At 41.7% G+C, this 18,333-nt stretch overlaps 2 protein-coding genes across 2 annotated transcripts in view; one reads left to right on the forward strand and one right to left on the reverse strand.

Moving 5' to 3' along the window:
* The window catches only part of GRAP2 (GRB2 related adaptor protein 2), a 38,615-nt gene extending 27,701 nt beyond the window's left edge, over window positions 1-10,914 (reverse strand). The window contains exon 1 of the mRNA XM_026657561.1: window positions 10,847-10,914. The gene's annotated coding sequence lies outside the window, so the exon portion shown is untranslated. The remainder of the gene's footprint in view (window positions 1-10,846) is intronic.
* Window positions 10,915-17,126: 6,212 nt separating this feature from the next.
* The window catches only part of ENTHD1 (ENTH domain containing 1), a 64,089-nt gene continuing 62,882 nt past the window's right edge, over window positions 17,127-18,333 (forward strand). The window contains exon 1 of the mRNA XM_026657484.1: window positions 17,127-17,478. Within this exon, the coding sequence (XP_026513269.1) occupies window positions 17,130-17,478 (349 nt within the window). The 5' untranslated portion in view covers window positions 17,127-17,129. The remainder of the gene's footprint in view (window positions 17,479-18,333) is intronic.

The raw sequence follows: 18,333 nt of genomic DNA on the forward strand, positions 1-18,333 counted from the left end.
ACCCAGTAGTTTCCATTGTGACACTCGTGGATAGATAAAGAGCTCAGCACCCAGCATGCTACACTTCTGAAAATATAGCCCCTTATTCTGGTGATAACTGAGAACTTAGCTCTTTTGAAAATTCTGGCCTATATGTCTGTACCTGCATATGCACTGTATGTGTGCATGGATGGTATCCTTACTGTGTCTGTGCATGTGTCTCTATTTTATAACCAATAATAATATCTGTAATTAGGAATGCTAAAATAAGGATAATCATATCTTATGTTTTCAAAGCATAAGTTGATCTCCATGAGGGTCAGGAAAGAATTCCTGTCACCATCTACAACTGACTGGGTACAAAATAGAATTTCATTTCTCTTTGAAATTTCAGGTACTGGACCATACACAAAATACAATACTGGGCATTATAAACCAATTGTCTGATCTGGTAAGACAAATTCTGTATTTCTATTGCAGCATGATATATAGGAATGCATGACCATGACATGTCTGAACAATGTGGTATGAAAGTCTCCTAATAGAGACAGGCACATGCGATTGCATTTCAAGTCAGTTACTGCACGTGCTTCACCATGCCAGCAGACACAATTTTGTGTAAAATGGGAAGCAGAATATCAGTAAGTTAACTGCTATTTTCCTTACTTTTGCATAAGATTCAGTTTGGCAACATAGACAACTGTGAAAAACCTGTAACTCTGCAACTAAAATTACAGTCTGTGCCAGGAGATATAATTTTGCACAAAGTGGAAGCACAATTAACACAATAAGGAAATGTAGCATTACTTTATCCTTTTAACTGTAGTTCTATTTTTGCATTAAATTGCCTCGGATTGTACAAGCAGTGGTTTATTACTGCATAGTTTTCTCTTTTCCTTTCACCTTTTTTCCTTATATTTTATTCTTTCTTCTTTATCTTTAACATAACAGTTAAAATAAGATTAAATACCACAACCTAGGTCAATACAAAGTTAAGTATGAGAATTTAGCACAAGTATAGGCAATCCCATAATTAAGGTTCATAATAGCAATCTTAACTTGGCAACATTGTACATACGAGGCCAATTTCTGCTCTCAGTGACATTTGTTCCGAGACCTGAATTTGATCCACTATGTATACAAAGGAGCACATTGAACTGCAAAAACAGCAACTAAAACTGCTACTATAGATATGTGCCAAGTGGTAGAATTAATGTTGCTGTGGGAACCTTAATTTATGAACGTTCTGACTTTTATATTTACATTCTGAACCTCAGTGTTCCATTAACACTGCTTTTTGTCTGAAGGCTTGATTCTCATTTAAGTATAGGCCCTGTTACAATGCCAGAGTGGTGTAACAGGGCCATATGTTGAAATTAGAATCAGGCCCTGTGAGAGTGTTTTTGCATGTGTGAATGCTTGTGCAGGGTTTTTAAAGTAATTAATTACAATAATGGATTTTTTTTTTTAAATTAAAGGTGCAGCTCCAAGAAGGAATACAGTTTCTTTTTGACCAGAAGATAAACGTGGATACTTTCTTGTTACTATTCTTGTGGTTTGTCCACACACAGAAATTACACTAATTTAACTAAAGGCATGGCAATGATTTAGGCAACTTTTCTACACTTGAAAGTTAATTTGGATTAAGGGAGGGTGTGAATTTAAAGAGCAGTAAGAGAGTGTTCACATGTGGAATTAGTCTGGAATCATTCCATGTAGGGATAAATCCTTAAACCAGGTCAACTTCTGAATAGAGACAGGCCTTGGAGATTCCATGATTCCCATTCCCACAGTTTGAGCAGTGATGTTGCAACCAGACAGCAAGTGTGAAAAATTGGGATAGGGGTGAGGGGTGGGGTAATAGGCTTCTATATAAGAAAAAGCCTCAAATATCGGGACTGTCCCTATAAAATCGGAACATCTGGTCACCCTAGCTGCAACCATCACAGCAGCCAGTTTAACGGAAGCCTTGTCTGCAACACCCTGCATAACATACAAATATAATTGCTAATTTACCCTATCTGTGAGAAAGCGATCAATTGCTGCTCTGTACCAGGGAACCACAAGGTCTCCAGTCCTATTTAATAGAATGCATGTGGCAAAAGAGGGAACTCTGCTTAAAGGGTGTGAATGAGTCATTTGACATTTCAGGTTGACTGAAGTCATTCCACTACATTTATTTCTGATCTTGATGTGCTACCACATTTGCTCGTTAAACAGAATGGGAAGAAAAAGATTGAAATTATCTGTTACAGAATACGTATGCAAGACACATAGGAGATACCAACTAAGGCATGACTTGATGCATGTGTGAGAATGAGTTTGCAAGTGCATCTGTTTGTGTGATAGTGCCAGTGCGTGACTTTGATGTTGCCTCTGGGTGTGCGAGCAACTGTTCTGTTATGCATGCGTGTCTGAGCATGAGTGTGCATCTGTAAATTTGCTTATAAATCAACTTCACACATAATTATGAGCCGAAATGTTGCATACATGTAAGCACAGGTCTGAGAGTTTGCATATGAATTGCCCTGTGTGTGCATGAGCGTGGGCAGTTGTGTTCTGTGCATGCACAGTGAATGTATGTATGTGTGTGTATTAACATGACCAGGAATACAGGCATTATGGCCCGATCCTCCAAGGTGTTTAGGCATCTAACTCCCATTGAAATCTGGTCCCAACTGAACATTCAATGGGAATCTATTTAAAGACCCTTGAGGAAAGGATAAAGGCCAATTTTTTTCCAAATCTGACCTAAATTTAGACTCCTACATTCATAGTTAGACTCCTAAAACAAAGTGGCTTGATTTCCTGAGGTGCTGACCCCCTGCAGCTCACACTGATGTCCACTGGAGCTGTGGGCATTCAACACCTTTGAAAAATCAAGGTCACTTTTATCCAGGTGCCTAAATATGGGTTTAGGAACCTAACTTTAGGCCCCCAGGTTTGAAATTCTGGTAAAAAAATTGAATGTGTACCAATTTTAAAAAGTAATAGATAAGGTGGAGATAAAGACTTTGTTGAAATACTGCATAGGAAATAATTTCAAAGGGTGGAGGAAGTGAGTGGAAAAGATACTTATTTGAGTCTAATCAAGGATATGTCACAAGAAGAGAAGGAAAATATTATTGGGAAGAATAACTCCTCAATGGAAATCCATGGACTCATTCTCCAAGAGATTAGATCGCAAACAGATCAGGCAGGGCAAGGGTGGTGAGAATTGGACAGAACCCTGGCATCCTGCCTCAGGCTAGAAACAGCCACATCAATTTTTGCACAGAGTTTAGAATGTATTTGTGCCGGCAGCAATGGTTGCAGGGACACTGGAATAGACTTGAAGCATGCTATATGGGCAAAGGACACTGTCAAGATAGACATTGTTATTTTTAAAATCTCCTGGTAACTAATATCATCTCTGGTTGTTAAGACTTAAATATCGTTAAAAGTCTTACTGTTCGCCCCCCCCCCCCCCCCAATCAATCCTGCAGTTTATTTAATCTGCATTTCATTAAGCCAGCTCAGTGAACTAGCCGGGTCGTCTCTACTCTGGCTATAATCATTTTTGCCCAATGCTGCGGTTTGGGTTCACAGTGCTGCAGGGGGATATTTAAATCCAAAAATAAAATGGTTTTAATTGAAATTAAAATATACATTCATGCCATTCCTTCTGATATTAAGTTTCATATTCTCCACTTTCCCCACATCTAAACATTGGGCTTAATTTAAGATGACTGCATCCTATTAAATAAAGCTGGTAAAAGGGCACATTCAGTTCAGGTTCAGAAAGTCTAAAAACTATATTCTTTTATTTATTTGGGTGGCTGCAAGAAACATTAATTCATTGTTAATGCAGACCAGCCAACAAGACTATGCTTGTATAGGCTTTAGTGGAACGAGATGTAAATCCAGTTCCAATAGGTTATCACAATTAGAGAAACACACAGCCATATTAATAAGTCCAACAGGCACATAAAGGCCTTAAAGCAGTGGGAACTCTGCATTTCCATCATGCTGGTGATTAAACCAGTGGAGTCTCCCCAGAGGGGAACTCCACACAGCCACGTGCACCTTGCATGAGAACGCACAGGCAACACTTAGGGGGCAGAAATGGGTGTGTTGGGGGAAAATGACCAACGGAGACACCCATAGAACAAATCCACAAGGACAAAGAATCACGTCTGCTACTTTACCACATACTCAGCAATAGCCTGATGTGACCCAGCTGTATGCATGTCCTGAGCGTTATTTCCTTTATGGGGTAAAGTTTCCATCCCCGCAGCTCCCTCAGTTATACGAACAAAACCCATTTATTCAGTCTTTGTCCACAAGTTCACCAATGGGTACGTGTGACCTTAATTCTAGTGACTTGTGGATATGAATTGCAATATAGCTAGGTGATCATACACTAGTTCTCAAATAATGCAACAAAACATCATACATTTTTTTATCACTTATGCGTAGCATCTTCCGCTACTCTGTGTTTGCCAGAGTCCCCTCCGAACAACCCTCCCAAACAAAAACATTAAAAATAAAGCAAATCATGGAATTAACCGGACATTTGCAGCCCATCCTACTATGGATTCTACTTTTGTGGTCTATCCCTATCCCCTCCTCTGTGTTAGTCTGGTCTATTTAGACAGCAAGCTCTTCGGGACAGAGACTGTCCACTACTCTATGGGGCTAGCTCAATGGAGCAATGACACTTCACAACAGCTGAAGATTTGCCCCCCTGTTTGCTCAGTGCCGAGCACACTGGAGCCCCATTCTTGATCAGTCCATAGGCACTGCTGTAATAAAAATAATAAATTAAAAAAATAGAGTCCCTGAAAGTTATTTATATACAAGATGTTCAATAAATGAGGCAAGTGTTCTTTTCAGTGTGCACCTTATGAGATGCACTTTACAAGGCTGTAAAACACTGGTATGATGTTGTAAATAAATAAATAAATAAAATAAATTAATGGAGATAGGATATCTCCTAGAACTGGAAGGGACCTTGAAAGGTCATCGAGTCCAGCCCCCTGCCTTCACTAGCAGGACCAAGTACTGATTATGCCCCAGATGCCTAAGTGGCCCCCTCAAGGATTGAACTCACAACCCTGGGTTTATCAGGCCAATGCTCAAACCACTAGCCTTCAATGACACAATTACATGCTATTATACAGCATATGAGCAAGAGGCTAAAGTTCTCGTTACTATTTCCTGACGTTTGAGTGCTTAACACTCTTTTCATATAACATTTTTTTTTTTTTTTAAATAGAATTTCTTACGAGTTTTTGAAAGAAAAAGGAAAATCCAGTATGGGAAACTATTTGACTACACACCACCAGATGGCTCTATCTCATCTACTTTACAAAGTCTGCAGGAAGGAGCCTCAGGAGCTGCAAACTTTAGAAGCTGAACAGCCTGTACCTTTCCAGATGCATCGCAAATGTGGTAAGGTCTCTGCAGCAGGATAGCTGCCAGTGACTCTCTGAAGAAGAGCTCTGTGTAAGCTCAAAAGTTTGTCTCTTTTACCAACAGAAGTCGGTCCAATAAAAGATATTATCTCACCCACCCTGTCTCGCTAATATCGTGGGACCATCACAACTACAACAACACCGCAAACAAGTGGCTCTCTGAACAGACTAGCAGTGAGTCTTAGAAATGCTGCTAGGGTGAAATTCACCCTTCTGCAGTGAACGAGCACAAGGGCCATGGGCCATTTAAGTGACATTTCAGCCCTCAAAATAGGGTTTAGTGGTACTTCAGTGGCAAATAGAACTTATATTGGTTCCTGACACCAGAGTGAATTTCATCCAAAGGCAATAAATCTAAAAACATCTACAGTATTGCACTTCTGCATTCTAGAAGAAAAAAAATAACCTACTCTTACTGTACACTGGTCTCAATTCTCCTATTTTCTAATGCCATTTCTTCCACCCTCACCTAATCTATCTGCCACAAGATATGGAAAGGTGCAATGGTCAATTTCAATATCATGTATAACATGCTATAAGTGATTATCTTGCAGGCATTTTTTAAAATCTGAAGCTATTTCAAATTAGTTTTTATAAACAATCTGTGCAGCATATATCAAAGCCAAAAGCTCTAAAAGCAGCCACTGACTCTGGGTACCATATTTCTGAGTTGCTCCACCTGAGACAACTTGGACTTTGCCCAAGTGTTGAGCACCACCATTCCAGATGGTCAGTGTGAACTGCAGGTGCTCAGACCTTCTGAAAATCAGCCCAAAGTGTTTAAGGCTGGTCACCAAAACGTGAGATACCCCAAATTAGTGACCAATTTTGAAAATGTGGGCTCAGCTGTTGTTTACACTGACTGAGAAAACATCCTTGTAAAAATCCCCTTCTGCCTCAAATCTAAAGAAACCATTTTAAATAAAAATTCAGAGGCGAGTGGGTTGATATAGCAATAATAAATAAAGTATTAATAATAGAAAAATCACCTTTCATCCTGACAGACCCCAAAGCATTTTTACAAATTATGGATTAAATTCAGGCCCTACATATTTTTGTGGCACTGATGGGCTGCAAACTTAGGAAAAATGTCCACACAAATGCTGCCTGTCAGCCCTACATGGAATAGTACCCTCCCGATACCTCTTATGCAAGATTATTCCTGCTAAAAGTAATCTGACCAAGATGTAGGGCAGCTGAGACAGGCAGCATACATGCTACAACATGTTGGCCATGTCCCCTGACCACTACCTCCACCTCAAAACACCCGCTCTGGGGCTGCAAGTGACTGGCAGACCATTAGTTGCACCCTGCATGGGAACTCTTTTCCCCTCTGTGCACATATCATTTTACCTGGGGTGGAACACAGCAGCTCTTTAGCAGCACACAGCAGTATAAGAGCAGAAGTAACAAATGCCCATATAAAACTAAAATGTTAGATACCCAGAATGTAATTATTTAAATTGAAATCTGTCCAGGAAAACGGATTAACACTTTAATTCTTATGTACAAGGCTAAGGGATATTTGATAATAATAGGGTGACCTTCAGTTCTATCCCTCATTTGAAGGAAAGATGCTTGGGCAATCAGTCCAGTAGTGACTTGGAGGAAAATGTGCCAACTACACAAAGTCATTAATACCATTTCCTGAAATGCTGGGGTTTCCTTGGATCTTTCCTCATTCAAGGACTGACCAGATCCTACTTGATGAACTCACAATGTACCTAAAAGAGCTAAAACTTTGGTTACCACTATGGTACCTCTCCAAATGTCCCCATAAGTCTTGGGAAAGTGCATAAAACTATAAAAGCTCTTCAACAGTGTGGAGACAGAGGGAATCCTCCAGCTCAAAATGGCTTCTCTAGTGATTATTATTAGGCTTAGCAGAATTTGATTTTTATTTTTTTCTAATTTTGACAATTTTAAATATCCCCCCTCCATTTTTATTTTTACAGTTATGGGAGGTAGGGTTGGGGTTAGGGCAGTGCTGACAGCAGGGCTGCAGGGGTTCATTGTGCGGCCGAGGGGCCCAAGACACTGGGGCGCAAGGTGCGGGGGAGACACATCTATACAGCCCTAAGAGAGTGAAACCAGGTTTTCAGTTTGGACTTTAGGCATTATGGTCATTTCCTCTCATCACATAACATTTCTTAGAGTTAACCTTCATAGGTCAATGCCCTCATAATTTTGCCATTCTTAACAAACCTGTTCCTCGGACGTTAACTGCCTCTAGTTAGACAGTAGTTAAGTGGTGCACAGCATGGGCTTCTACTCTGCAGAATAATTAAAAAAAAGTTTATCCCCTTCCCCCCCAAAATCAGACTCTTTCAAAATCATTCTCTCTCGCTCGTTTATTTTTAACATCCTTCTAGAAACAGTGTTTACAGTGACTCTGCTTCAGAGACAAGGAGCTAGAGCCATAGCAAAAATATGCATCCCGCTCCCAGCTACCCATCTGCTGTAATGAGAACACAGCAATAGCTGTACCAGAACAGACATTGGTCCATCTAGCCCGATAACCCATCTCCATCAGTGACCAAAGTCAGAAGTATTTAAAGAAGGCATCAAACACTGGAATGTTCCTCGAGCTATATCATGGGGGGGGTCAGTTTATGCCCTGAATTATGAGGGGAATAGCCCTTGTAATGTTTAGCCTAGCTAGTGTCACTGCAGATTCTATCTGTATTTGTATGTATGCCTAATACATTTTTTAAAAAATATTTGAAATGAAAGTACCAATATAAAATGTAAAATAAGGCAGTATTGTCTAGTTGTTAAAGAACAAGATCAGGAGTCAAGGTACTGAGTTCTCTTCTCAGCCTGGCTACTGATTTACTGCGTGTCCTTAGACAAGCCATTTCACTGCTGTGTGCCTCAGTTTCCTCATCTGTCAAATGGGGGTATTAATATTTACCCACCTTTGTAAAGCACTTGGAGATTTTAGGATAAAAAGCATACACAATGAGTACAAAAGGTTATTATAATATAGCGTCCACTGGAACTAAGGGGTAATGGTAATGGAAATGCACGCTTACTAGGACTGACGAAAAATTAAGTTGAATGAGCAAAGAAGTCTCCTTTCTATAGCTCTCAAGTGTGCTGCAAAATTAAAGATTCTGAAAGAAAGCATGGGATTTGTGGGGCTGTACATAAATTGATTGGACTGTGTCTGCGGCCATGCATGATCCTCCAGTCAGGCAAATGAGGATGATTATACGCTTCATACCATTTTAATCAGCTGAAAGTGGGCTGCCAAGTTAGGTTTCTTTTAAACCACAACCAAGGCCTGGAGAGAAGGAAAAATGGGAGAGGAGGACAGTAGTCTTAACACAGTTAAAAAAAATCCCAAATATCTGGAAGGATCAAGAGTAGCTAATACTACTATGTGAATGGCAACACATTTGGCACTGTTTGGGTTACTGTGGTAACTTCCAGTGATTATGTACATCAGAGATGGAATATGAGGGTAGATAAGGGAAATCAATATTTGGACGTGAATCACACTCATCTAAACCAGCAGAAAAATTCAAGGATAGGAGCATTATACAGGAAAGAAATGGGAAGAAGGGATGGAGAATTATTTTCATTCTGCCCAGAAATAACAAGAGAGTCAGAAGACACTGCCTCCAGCTAAAAGTGTAACAAAACAAGACAAAGCAGCTGGCTGGGGGGAAAGACATTCTTACTGTCTGAAAAGAGAGAAGCAATAAAACAGCAAGATGGACAACTGAGATGAGCAGCTGAGGCACTGGCTACTAGGAGATATTCAAAACTTTGAATTGGCAGAGCGAGGGACAATTTTTATCTTGCACAGGAACATCCCTCAAACTGAATCATTTTAAGGAGTAGAAGGATTCTAGATAAAATACTATTAGATTTAGAGGGGCTATAGTCCACCTAGCCTTCCCGTCCAAAGCTTTCCTGTTCTGCTACTTACACAAATGATAGTAACACATAGTTGTATGGAGGGTTGTTTTAGCTCTGTTGGTGCCAGGGTATTAGAGAGACATGGTGGGTGAGGTAATATCTTTTATAAGACCAACTTCTGTTGGTGAGAGAGACAAGCTTTCAAGCTTACACAGACCTGAAGAAGAGCAAGAGAAGTTGGTCCAATTAAAGGTATTACCTCACCCACCTTGTCTCTCTAGTAACACACAGTGGCTAGCACTATGACACAAGAGTTCTGTTCTGCACCCACAAACCTACCTAAATTCCCTTACCTGGTGTGATTGCCAAGGCTGGATTTAAGAAAGGTAGAAATGCAAATTAAAGTCAGTGTAAATGAAAACCTCAGGTCTGCGTTAGGGGGCCAGGGACGAGCTTTGCTTCCCTGGACCTACATTGTAATAATAAGGAACGTGCTTTCCCCACACCTAGCCCCTGATCCATTTCATCTGTACCCCACACCATTCATTTACCAGCAACCTGGCCAGTAGGGAAATGTTCTTTTCCAGACAAATGTAAATAACAAAATTGTTCCCACCGTTGGTGCTGAAAGACCGTTTGGATTTTTTTTTTTTTTTTTTATTAATTTTTCTTCTGATGAGAGATGCTGGATTAAAGTTTGGAGACTGAAGTCCTCCAGCTGTTCCCAGAATCGGCATGCCACATGGGCAAAGCAGTGTGAACTTTCTCCTCATACACTACCATCACCATGTGCCTCAACCCTGCCCTGAAAGGACAGTGCCTCTTAATAAATACAGCATGTAGCAATTACAGCACTTTGAATCTCCAAAATGCTTTACAATTATTGACTAATTAATCAGGAGCGAGAAGTTGGGGTGAATTTTAAATGGCCCATTCACACCTTGGCTTCTTTGCGGAGATGGCCCTTATTGTCAATGATGATGGCGGTTCTGTTATGTAGGAGTTGGAGTTCCCCAGCTCATGTCACAGGATACTACAAAGTATGGATGTTCTATTTGTGGGGGCAGTTCAGACAATAGTGCCAAAACTCTGGCTGCAGGGGGCATCCAGCTCATGGAGGGTCCTATCCCAGCCGGGATGCTCCAGTGGAGTATTTTGTAGAGAATAGCTGCTTTGTGCTGACTGAGAGCGCTATCAAGATAACTTTAAGCCCCTGGGGAATCTGGATGTTTTCCCTTTTATCACAGCCTTGACTGAAAGACAGTGCAGTATTTTTCCCCTTCTGATTTAAAGGAAATCTCCTACCCCTATTCTTCCAACACTCTCAACAAATACACACACCAGTTCTGGACACATTCCCATCCCTCTCCAAACTGGCAGAGTTAGAAGTTTGATGCAAGTGTGGCAGATGCATAAACAAACTGAATCTTGGGCCTTACTGCTGGGGTGTCAGTTGCATAATGTTGCAAAGGGCCCCAGACTCACTTGAACTGGCACCATTTGTTGTTAAAGAACTGAAAGCAAATGTTGTAATAGTCACATACCTTTGAGAGTAGGGAAGGCTGAGAAAGAGTCTTTGCTTTGCTTCTGGTTGTTATATTCCAGACTTGCAGAATCTAAGATGAAATAAAATGATATTGAACAGTCTGCACTTCATAAAGCCAGCCAGTTCTTGTCTTCAGATTAAGCGCTTACCAAGGGTCGATGCTTGTGGAGCCATTCAGGACCATACAACAAACCTTTCACCCCGTGCACCCTCCCCTCTTCACCATGACGTTCAGCCAATCAGGCAGTCATGTGCAAACCACAAACCACGCAGGAACTAGCAGACACGACAGCTCACAGCCCTGGTCGTGGAGCTTAGTTAGCTTAGTATGGTTTTGTTTTTTCACTGCCAGGACTAAACTGATATCATAGGAGTTTTAGCGAATGCTACTGCAGTTCTGTGCTCTAGTTGCATTTAATGCATTCTCCTGTGCACCCCAAGACCTACTTACTGCTTTGGGTTTGAATTTAGGACTGACAGGTCCCGAGTCTCCTTTTTGAACCACGTGGGGCTATTAAAATTTAGCCCGATCACCTCTCATTCAAGTCAACAACATGGCAATGTGATAGCTACACTGTCACCAACATTCTAATCTGTGGGTATGTCTACCACCAAAACTCCCCCTTTGACTTGATACCATCCATCATATATATATATATATATATATATATATATATATATATGTGTGTGTGTGTGTGTGTGTGTGTGTGTGTGTGTGTGTGTGTGTGTGTGTGTGTGTGTGTGTGCGCGCGCGCATATGCCTCCGTTGAGAGAGTGAGAGAACTCACAGGCAGCTCTGAGGCAAGGGGAGCACACCGCTGTGAGAGGGATAGGTGGGTGGAAAAGCAGCAGCACTATAGACCAAGATTTTAGCAACCTCTGAAATGAGTGTGACTTGGGATGTGTGTTTTGGCTGCGTGCAAGGGGGTGCAAAGCTCTCATTTCCCGTAAGTGGCGGTCTAGTTGGGAAAACACGTTAATTCATTTATCAATGCATCAGTTCAGGCACTGGGGGAGGGGTTATTGTGTTAACTTGGAGATCTGCATGAGGGGATTGAGATCTGGAGGAGACAGCAGTGGTGACTGTCCAAGGTTGGTGCTATGACCTCTCCACACCTTTGAATTTCACTTTTGTTTAGACTCTGAAATGTTTATGGATTAAAAAAAAAAAGTATAAAAATTGTAAAAATAAAACTAAAACCATAAAAAAGGCAGGGGGAAGCTTTCCTCTTGTATTAGGGAGGCTTGAAAATCTATTGATTGCTGAAATTAAGGGGTGGAGCCTAGCAGAGGTTGAAGGTCTGTCAGTCAAATGTTCCCCTCCCCACCCCACCATTACAAAATGTGGCAGAGCTGTCCCTGCTCCTTTCAGCAGGATTCCCAGGGCTCGTAAGGCAGAGGAGTAGCTAGAATTCTGATTGGATGTGAAGAAGGGGTGGGGCTTGGAAGGTGATTGACAGCTGCTTTGAATGCAAGATGAGGGGAGAACAGTGGGTACGAGCATTCTGATTGGAGGAGGACAGGGAGAGGCGGGCCTTTGCAGCTGATTGATGGCAGTTTGAATTTTAAGTGGGAAAACGATGCCTACCGGTCGCTACTGCTCAGTTTTCCTCAGGTAATGAAGGTGGGGTGCGAGCCCAGCAGTGTGAAGCCTCTGCTTGGGCCTGTGTGTGCCCACGAACCCCGCTGCCCTCAGCCAGTTAACCCCACTCGTTAATGAGAGCGGGGCGGGGCCTCTCCCTGTTTAAAGCTTGTCTTGCCCCTGCTGGGGCGTCTTCAGGGCCAGAGAGAGTCGCGTGCCGTGCCCTATTTTTACCTGCAGTTGTGTGTGTTGGGGGCAGGCGGGGGCATCCCCTGTTCAGGAGCCCCCCGTGGCTGCCCTCTCCTGGATGTCGCCTGCCTTCACAGCCACCCCCTCAGTGGGCCATGTTACCGGGAGCAGCCACTGATGGCAGAGGACTGGCAGGTCTAACCTTATGCTCCTCAGGGAGCGGGGCCGGATTTAGGATTGTGAGGACCTGCCCCTCCCAGGGGTTGTTTCTGGAGTGGAGAGCCCCCCCCCCCCAATACCTCCCTTCCCATCCCTCAACTCTCCTACCACACAAGGCCAGGCACAGCTCCAGCTGAGCGGTCACCTGTCGGAACACCCATCTGCCTGAAGTGGGGGTGTCCTGTCAACTATGGGCTGCCTTAAATGGCAGGTTTAATGGACCCACAGCCAGGTCTTGCTGAACTTCCAGGCAAGACACCTGCTGACATGTCTGGAAACCACCATTACTACAGTCAGGTATGGAACCTACCTAAGAACGTAGGAATGGCCATACTGGGTCAGACCAAAGGTCCACCTAGCCCAGTATCCTGTTTTCCAACAATGGCCAATGCCAGGTGCCCCAGAAGGAATGAACAGAACAGGTAATCATCAGGTGATCCATCCCTGTCGCCCATTCCAAGCTTCTGGCAAACAGAGGCTAAGGACACCATCCTTGCCCATTCTGGCTAATAGCCATTGATGGACCTATTCTCCATGAATTTATCTAGTTTTTTTTTTGAACCCTGTTGTAGTCTTGGCCTTCACAACATCCTCTGGCAAGGAGTTCCACAGGTTGACTGTGCATTGTGTGAAAAAATACTTTCTTTTGTTTGTTTTAAACCTGCTGCCTATTAATTACATTTGGTGACCCCTAGTTCTTGTTATGAGAAGTAAATAAAACTTCCTTATTTACTGTCTCCACGCCAGTCATGATTTTATAGACCTCTATCATATCCTCTCCTTAGTCATCTCCTTTCCAAGCTGAAAAGTCCAAGTCTTATTAATCGCTCCTCATACAGAAGCTGTTCCATACCCCTAATAATTTTTGTTGCCCTTTTCTGAACCTTTTCCAATATATCTTTTTTGAGATGGAGCGACCAGATATGCACACAGTATTCAAGATGTGGGTGTACCATGGATTTATATAGGGGCAATATGGTATTTTCTGTCTTATTATCTATCCCCTTTCTTAATGATTCCCAACATTCTGTTCACTTTTTTGACAGCCGCTGCACATTGAGTGGGTTTTCAGAGAACTAGCCAGTGACTCCAAGATCTTTCTGCCATAGTGAATAATCAGACCCATGGTCAACCTAGCCCAGTACCTTGTCTCTGGCAGCAGCTAGTACCAGCTTTTTCAGTGCCAGAGGAAGGTGAAAGAAACCCTGCAGCAGGCACTTATGGAATAACCTGACATAAGGAGAAGTTTCTCCCTGCTAGTGAGAGGTTGGCTTGATAGCAGGATTTAAAACTTGTACATTTTTTGTAGACTGTAAGCCAAAAAATCATTATTTGATGAAACTGAAATAAAATCATAAAAGTTCCTGAGGTGGGATCCCCAGATTTCTGGATTTCATGCACTCACTGTCACACTTGTGCTTCAGGTCTAGTTTCTAAATGGGAATCCCTTTTCAGGGCTCATCACCACTGCTCATAGCTTGGCCAAATAGATTATTGCAGAGCCACATTCAGCCTAACCTCCCAGATGCCAACAGGGGTTAAAGTGCGGTTCTCTTAGGACTCCCAGCCATTGCTGAGTTTGGGAGCAATCTGGCAGATCTGGACAAAATCAATCTGTCTCTTTCATGTGGTGGCACAGACACACTAACCACAGAGATGGCTGGCTCAGGGAATGAGAGACAGGATGCGAGAACCAAATATTGATTTTTCGATTAGTAGCACAAAAGACTAACTATGAGGTAGTTTTTTACATAGCATTATGTTTATGATATGAACTGGCAAACAACAACAAAAGACAGAAAAACAAAATCATAGCTACATCCAGTTCCTGGTCCTCAACTATTAATTTCCTGGCTTTATAGTTTAGCTTTAATGTTATTTAAATGAAATTGTGCATATCAAGTTTTCTATTTTTAGCAGGAATATATTTTAGGTTAATGATCTGGGTTTAATTATGAATAAATAATTGTTACATAGTTTTAATCAGGTACACTATTCTTTAAGAGATGACCCAGGGTGTTGAGAAAATAAGTAATTCTATGTATTTTAAAAAGCATAATATTTATTATGTAGACCTAGGAGTCCTATGTATTGTTGCTCCCAAACATTGTACTGTGATGCCGTGACCCAACATTGCATTGATTTTTGCATCCCCAATATATTTCTCGACATTTAATGTGAGCATTAGGTTTGTACTAATGCTGCCCATGATGTTCCTGTTCTGTGAATAGAAGACTTCAAGCTGTCACTCTTGAACCTTTCACTATCAGTAAACTCACTTAAAAAAAAAAAAATCTGCATGCCTAGCTTGGAAGTCATAGAACACCATGCCGATAATCAGATCAGCCCCACGGAAATCAAGATGAGTGGGGACCCAGTCCAGGAGGACAAAGGCACTGGTGCTAAGTGTTCCACTCCAGCAGGTTATGATTCTAATAGAGTTATCTAATCAACTTGTAAAAAACAGATCAATATGTGCTGCTATATAACTACTGTCACAGTGCATCAGTGCACCAAAACAAAGAAAGACACAAAGGCAAAAGAGAAATCCTGCTATGACTGAAATTTAATAGCTTCATTGAAACATTATAAAATCAGTTCTCTCTCTGCAGGAGTGAGACAGATAAAAATTGACTCCATTTGAAGTACAAACAAGAAAGAGAGGCAGGGAGTTGTAAACTATGTAGCACCCTCCTCAGAAAGATTCTTTTTTCTCTCCAGGTTCCCAGCATTTTCAGCTATCGCTCTCTACAATATCTTAATTAAACCAATATATTTTCTATTCAACTTACTTGAAGCTGTGCATACTTTGATAAAAAGGTTAATTATCTTCTTTATTTTAAAAATTGAAAAGGTAACATTTTGGTGTTTTGCTTCAAATTCATGCCTATCCCTATCCTTGTGTTAAAAATCAAACATTGAATGAATCAAAATAGATAGAGGTCAGACTGGACAAAGGTGTTGGTGGATGGGGGAAGCAAGATGGAAAACAAACACATTTGTTATGAATTTTAATATTTTGCCTTTTGTGCACATAAAATCTGATTACAGATTGTCTCCCTCATTGAGGCTGGGCACTTGTCAGGGCTTGAAATCAATTTGATACATGATCATGACAGCCTTTGCTGGTGACTCAGTCGGGAACTGCACAGAGACCTGCCCACCCTCATGCTAACTAATGAAAAGAAGGGAGGGGGATGGGTTCATCTCATAAAGCTGTGAATTGACAATTCACAGGCTTTGTTTAAATTGTTTGGAGGCTGTGTTCCCTTTTCATGCTATCACTGCCTCAACTAAAATGCACCCCCGTTGCGTATGCCAGCTGTGAAAGCTGACAGACCCAAGATGATCAGTAGAGAAACTCTATTCAGTTTAGCAGAGCAGTCCTCAGGCAAATGGAACCCTGTTCTTCCTTCCTCTACCCTCCCTCTCCTATTTAGAGGAGCAGAAGAGAGAAGGGTCGCTGCAGAGTGACATGAGACCCTTTCTTTTTTCCTCCCTGCACGCATACACTGCCCCGTCAGTATAATTTAGCTTCTGCAGGCCCAAGTCTGAATCTGGCATTTGAACTTGGGTCTCTTGTATATGTGCGCAAAGTACTAACTACAGGAGCACCATACAGGCAACCTGGAGCTCTGGTTTAACAATGGAAGGTATGGTCTAGATTTAATTAAACTTGCTGGATAATGAAATATTCTATCCTTTCTTCCACCTCCCGTGACTTTAGTATTCTTGATAAACACCTAATAATAAATAATGATCACTAATAACTATATTTAACACTTATACAGATGAGTAAACTGAAGTACAGAGCGGTTAAGTGACTCGCCCAAGGTCAGCAAATTAATGACAAGGCCATTAGTAGAACCCAGGTCACCTTTCTTCCAGTTTGTTGCACTACTGCAGTCTTTCCTAAGGAGAACCTAAGTATCCCTCTCACTGTATTCTCACCCTTGTGGCCATTAATCATAGTTGCCATACTTCTGGCTAAGGAAAAGTAAGATGGGTCTCCCTTTTGGGCTAGGTAGGGCAAGAAGGTAATGCCCTATGATTGCAATCATAGTGCTCCCAATGTTGGCTGGCCCATATTGTTAAGAAACTGAGAATTATATCAGCCTTCCCCTCTTCCTCCAAAATTTTGAGTTGATAACAATTACATCTATTCCTTGTATTGTTTTATTTGCAGAGTCATTGTGCTTTGCTGAGGTGGAGACTAAAAACACTTAGGCAGGGACAGCAGCACAGGCATCTCTTACCAACTTTATCAACTGAACAACAACCTGTCATCTCCATGGCACTCAGGAGGCACATGAAGAACTTTGTGAAAAATTATTCTGATTCTGAGATCAAAGTCAGGGAAGCAACCTCTAATGACCCATGGGGTCCCTCTAGTTCACTAATGTTAGAGATCAGTGACCTGACATACAATACAGTTTCTCTTTTGGAGATTATGAACATGATATGGCACAGGATGAATGACCAGGGAAAGAACTGGAGGCATGTGTATAAATCCCTCACGCTCTTGGATTATCTCATCAAGAATGGATCAAAGAAAGTCATTCAGCATTGTCGAGAGGGGCTCTTTAACATTCAGACATTAAAGGACTTTCATTACATAGATGAAGCTGGAAAGAATCAAGGTAAATGTAGCTTGCCAAGGCCTGTCAATTAAAATTAAGAAGGTTTTTGGGGGGATTATTTAAACTAATTGCTGGGGGAAATATAGCAAGTAATTATGGCTGCACTGAAGGAAAAGTCAGGAAGAGGATATGGAGGAGCAATTTACCATGTTAGCAGAAAAAAAGGATACATAAAAGTGCTCCGACCTCTCACAAATAAAAAGAAAGGGTGAAATCCCAGCCCCATTGAGGTTGAAGAGGCCGGAATTTCAACCCATGTGCCTATGCACTGTTGAAAGAAGTTTAAATGCAAATATGGGTGAGGTGGAGTGCTTGGCATTGGGAGAAGATTTACATGCAGTTGCCATTTCTGAAAAATGGCAAGATGAGAATAAGCAACAGTATACCATAATGCTTGCCTATAAAATATATATTGAAATAGGTTAGATTGTAGATATTCATAGATTCAAGGACTGGAAGGGACCTCGAGAGGTCATCAAGGCCAGTCCCCTGCCCTCATGGCAGGTCCAAATACTGTCTAGACCATGAGGGTGTACTACTTCACATAGGTTTCCATATACTGTCAAGAGAATTTCTAAGGGGAGAAGACTGTGAGTGAGGTAGCAACGATGTAGCTACGAACCTCAGAAGATAAGAATATTAATACGACTGTGGTGTAACTGATATGGCTGCTCAGTGCGGTGCCTCTTAAGGCATGAAGGGTATGTCTACATAGCAGTTGAGAGAGTGTTCCCCAGTGTCGGTAGACAGACACATGCTAGTTCTGCTCAAGCTATTGTGGCAAGGCACCTCCTTCGTCTCGAAAGACTTAGCACTTCTCCCTCTGGCAATGGCAGGCCCCACTCTGGGCAGTGT

Source organism: Terrapene carolina, unplaced genomic scaffold, assembly GCF_002925995.2.
Source record: "Terrapene carolina triunguis isolate 2854851 unplaced genomic scaffold, T_m_triunguis-2.0 Scaffold247, whole genome shotgun sequence".
Classification (NCBI taxonomy): Eukaryota; Metazoa; Chordata; order Testudines; family Emydidae; genus Terrapene; species Terrapene triunguis.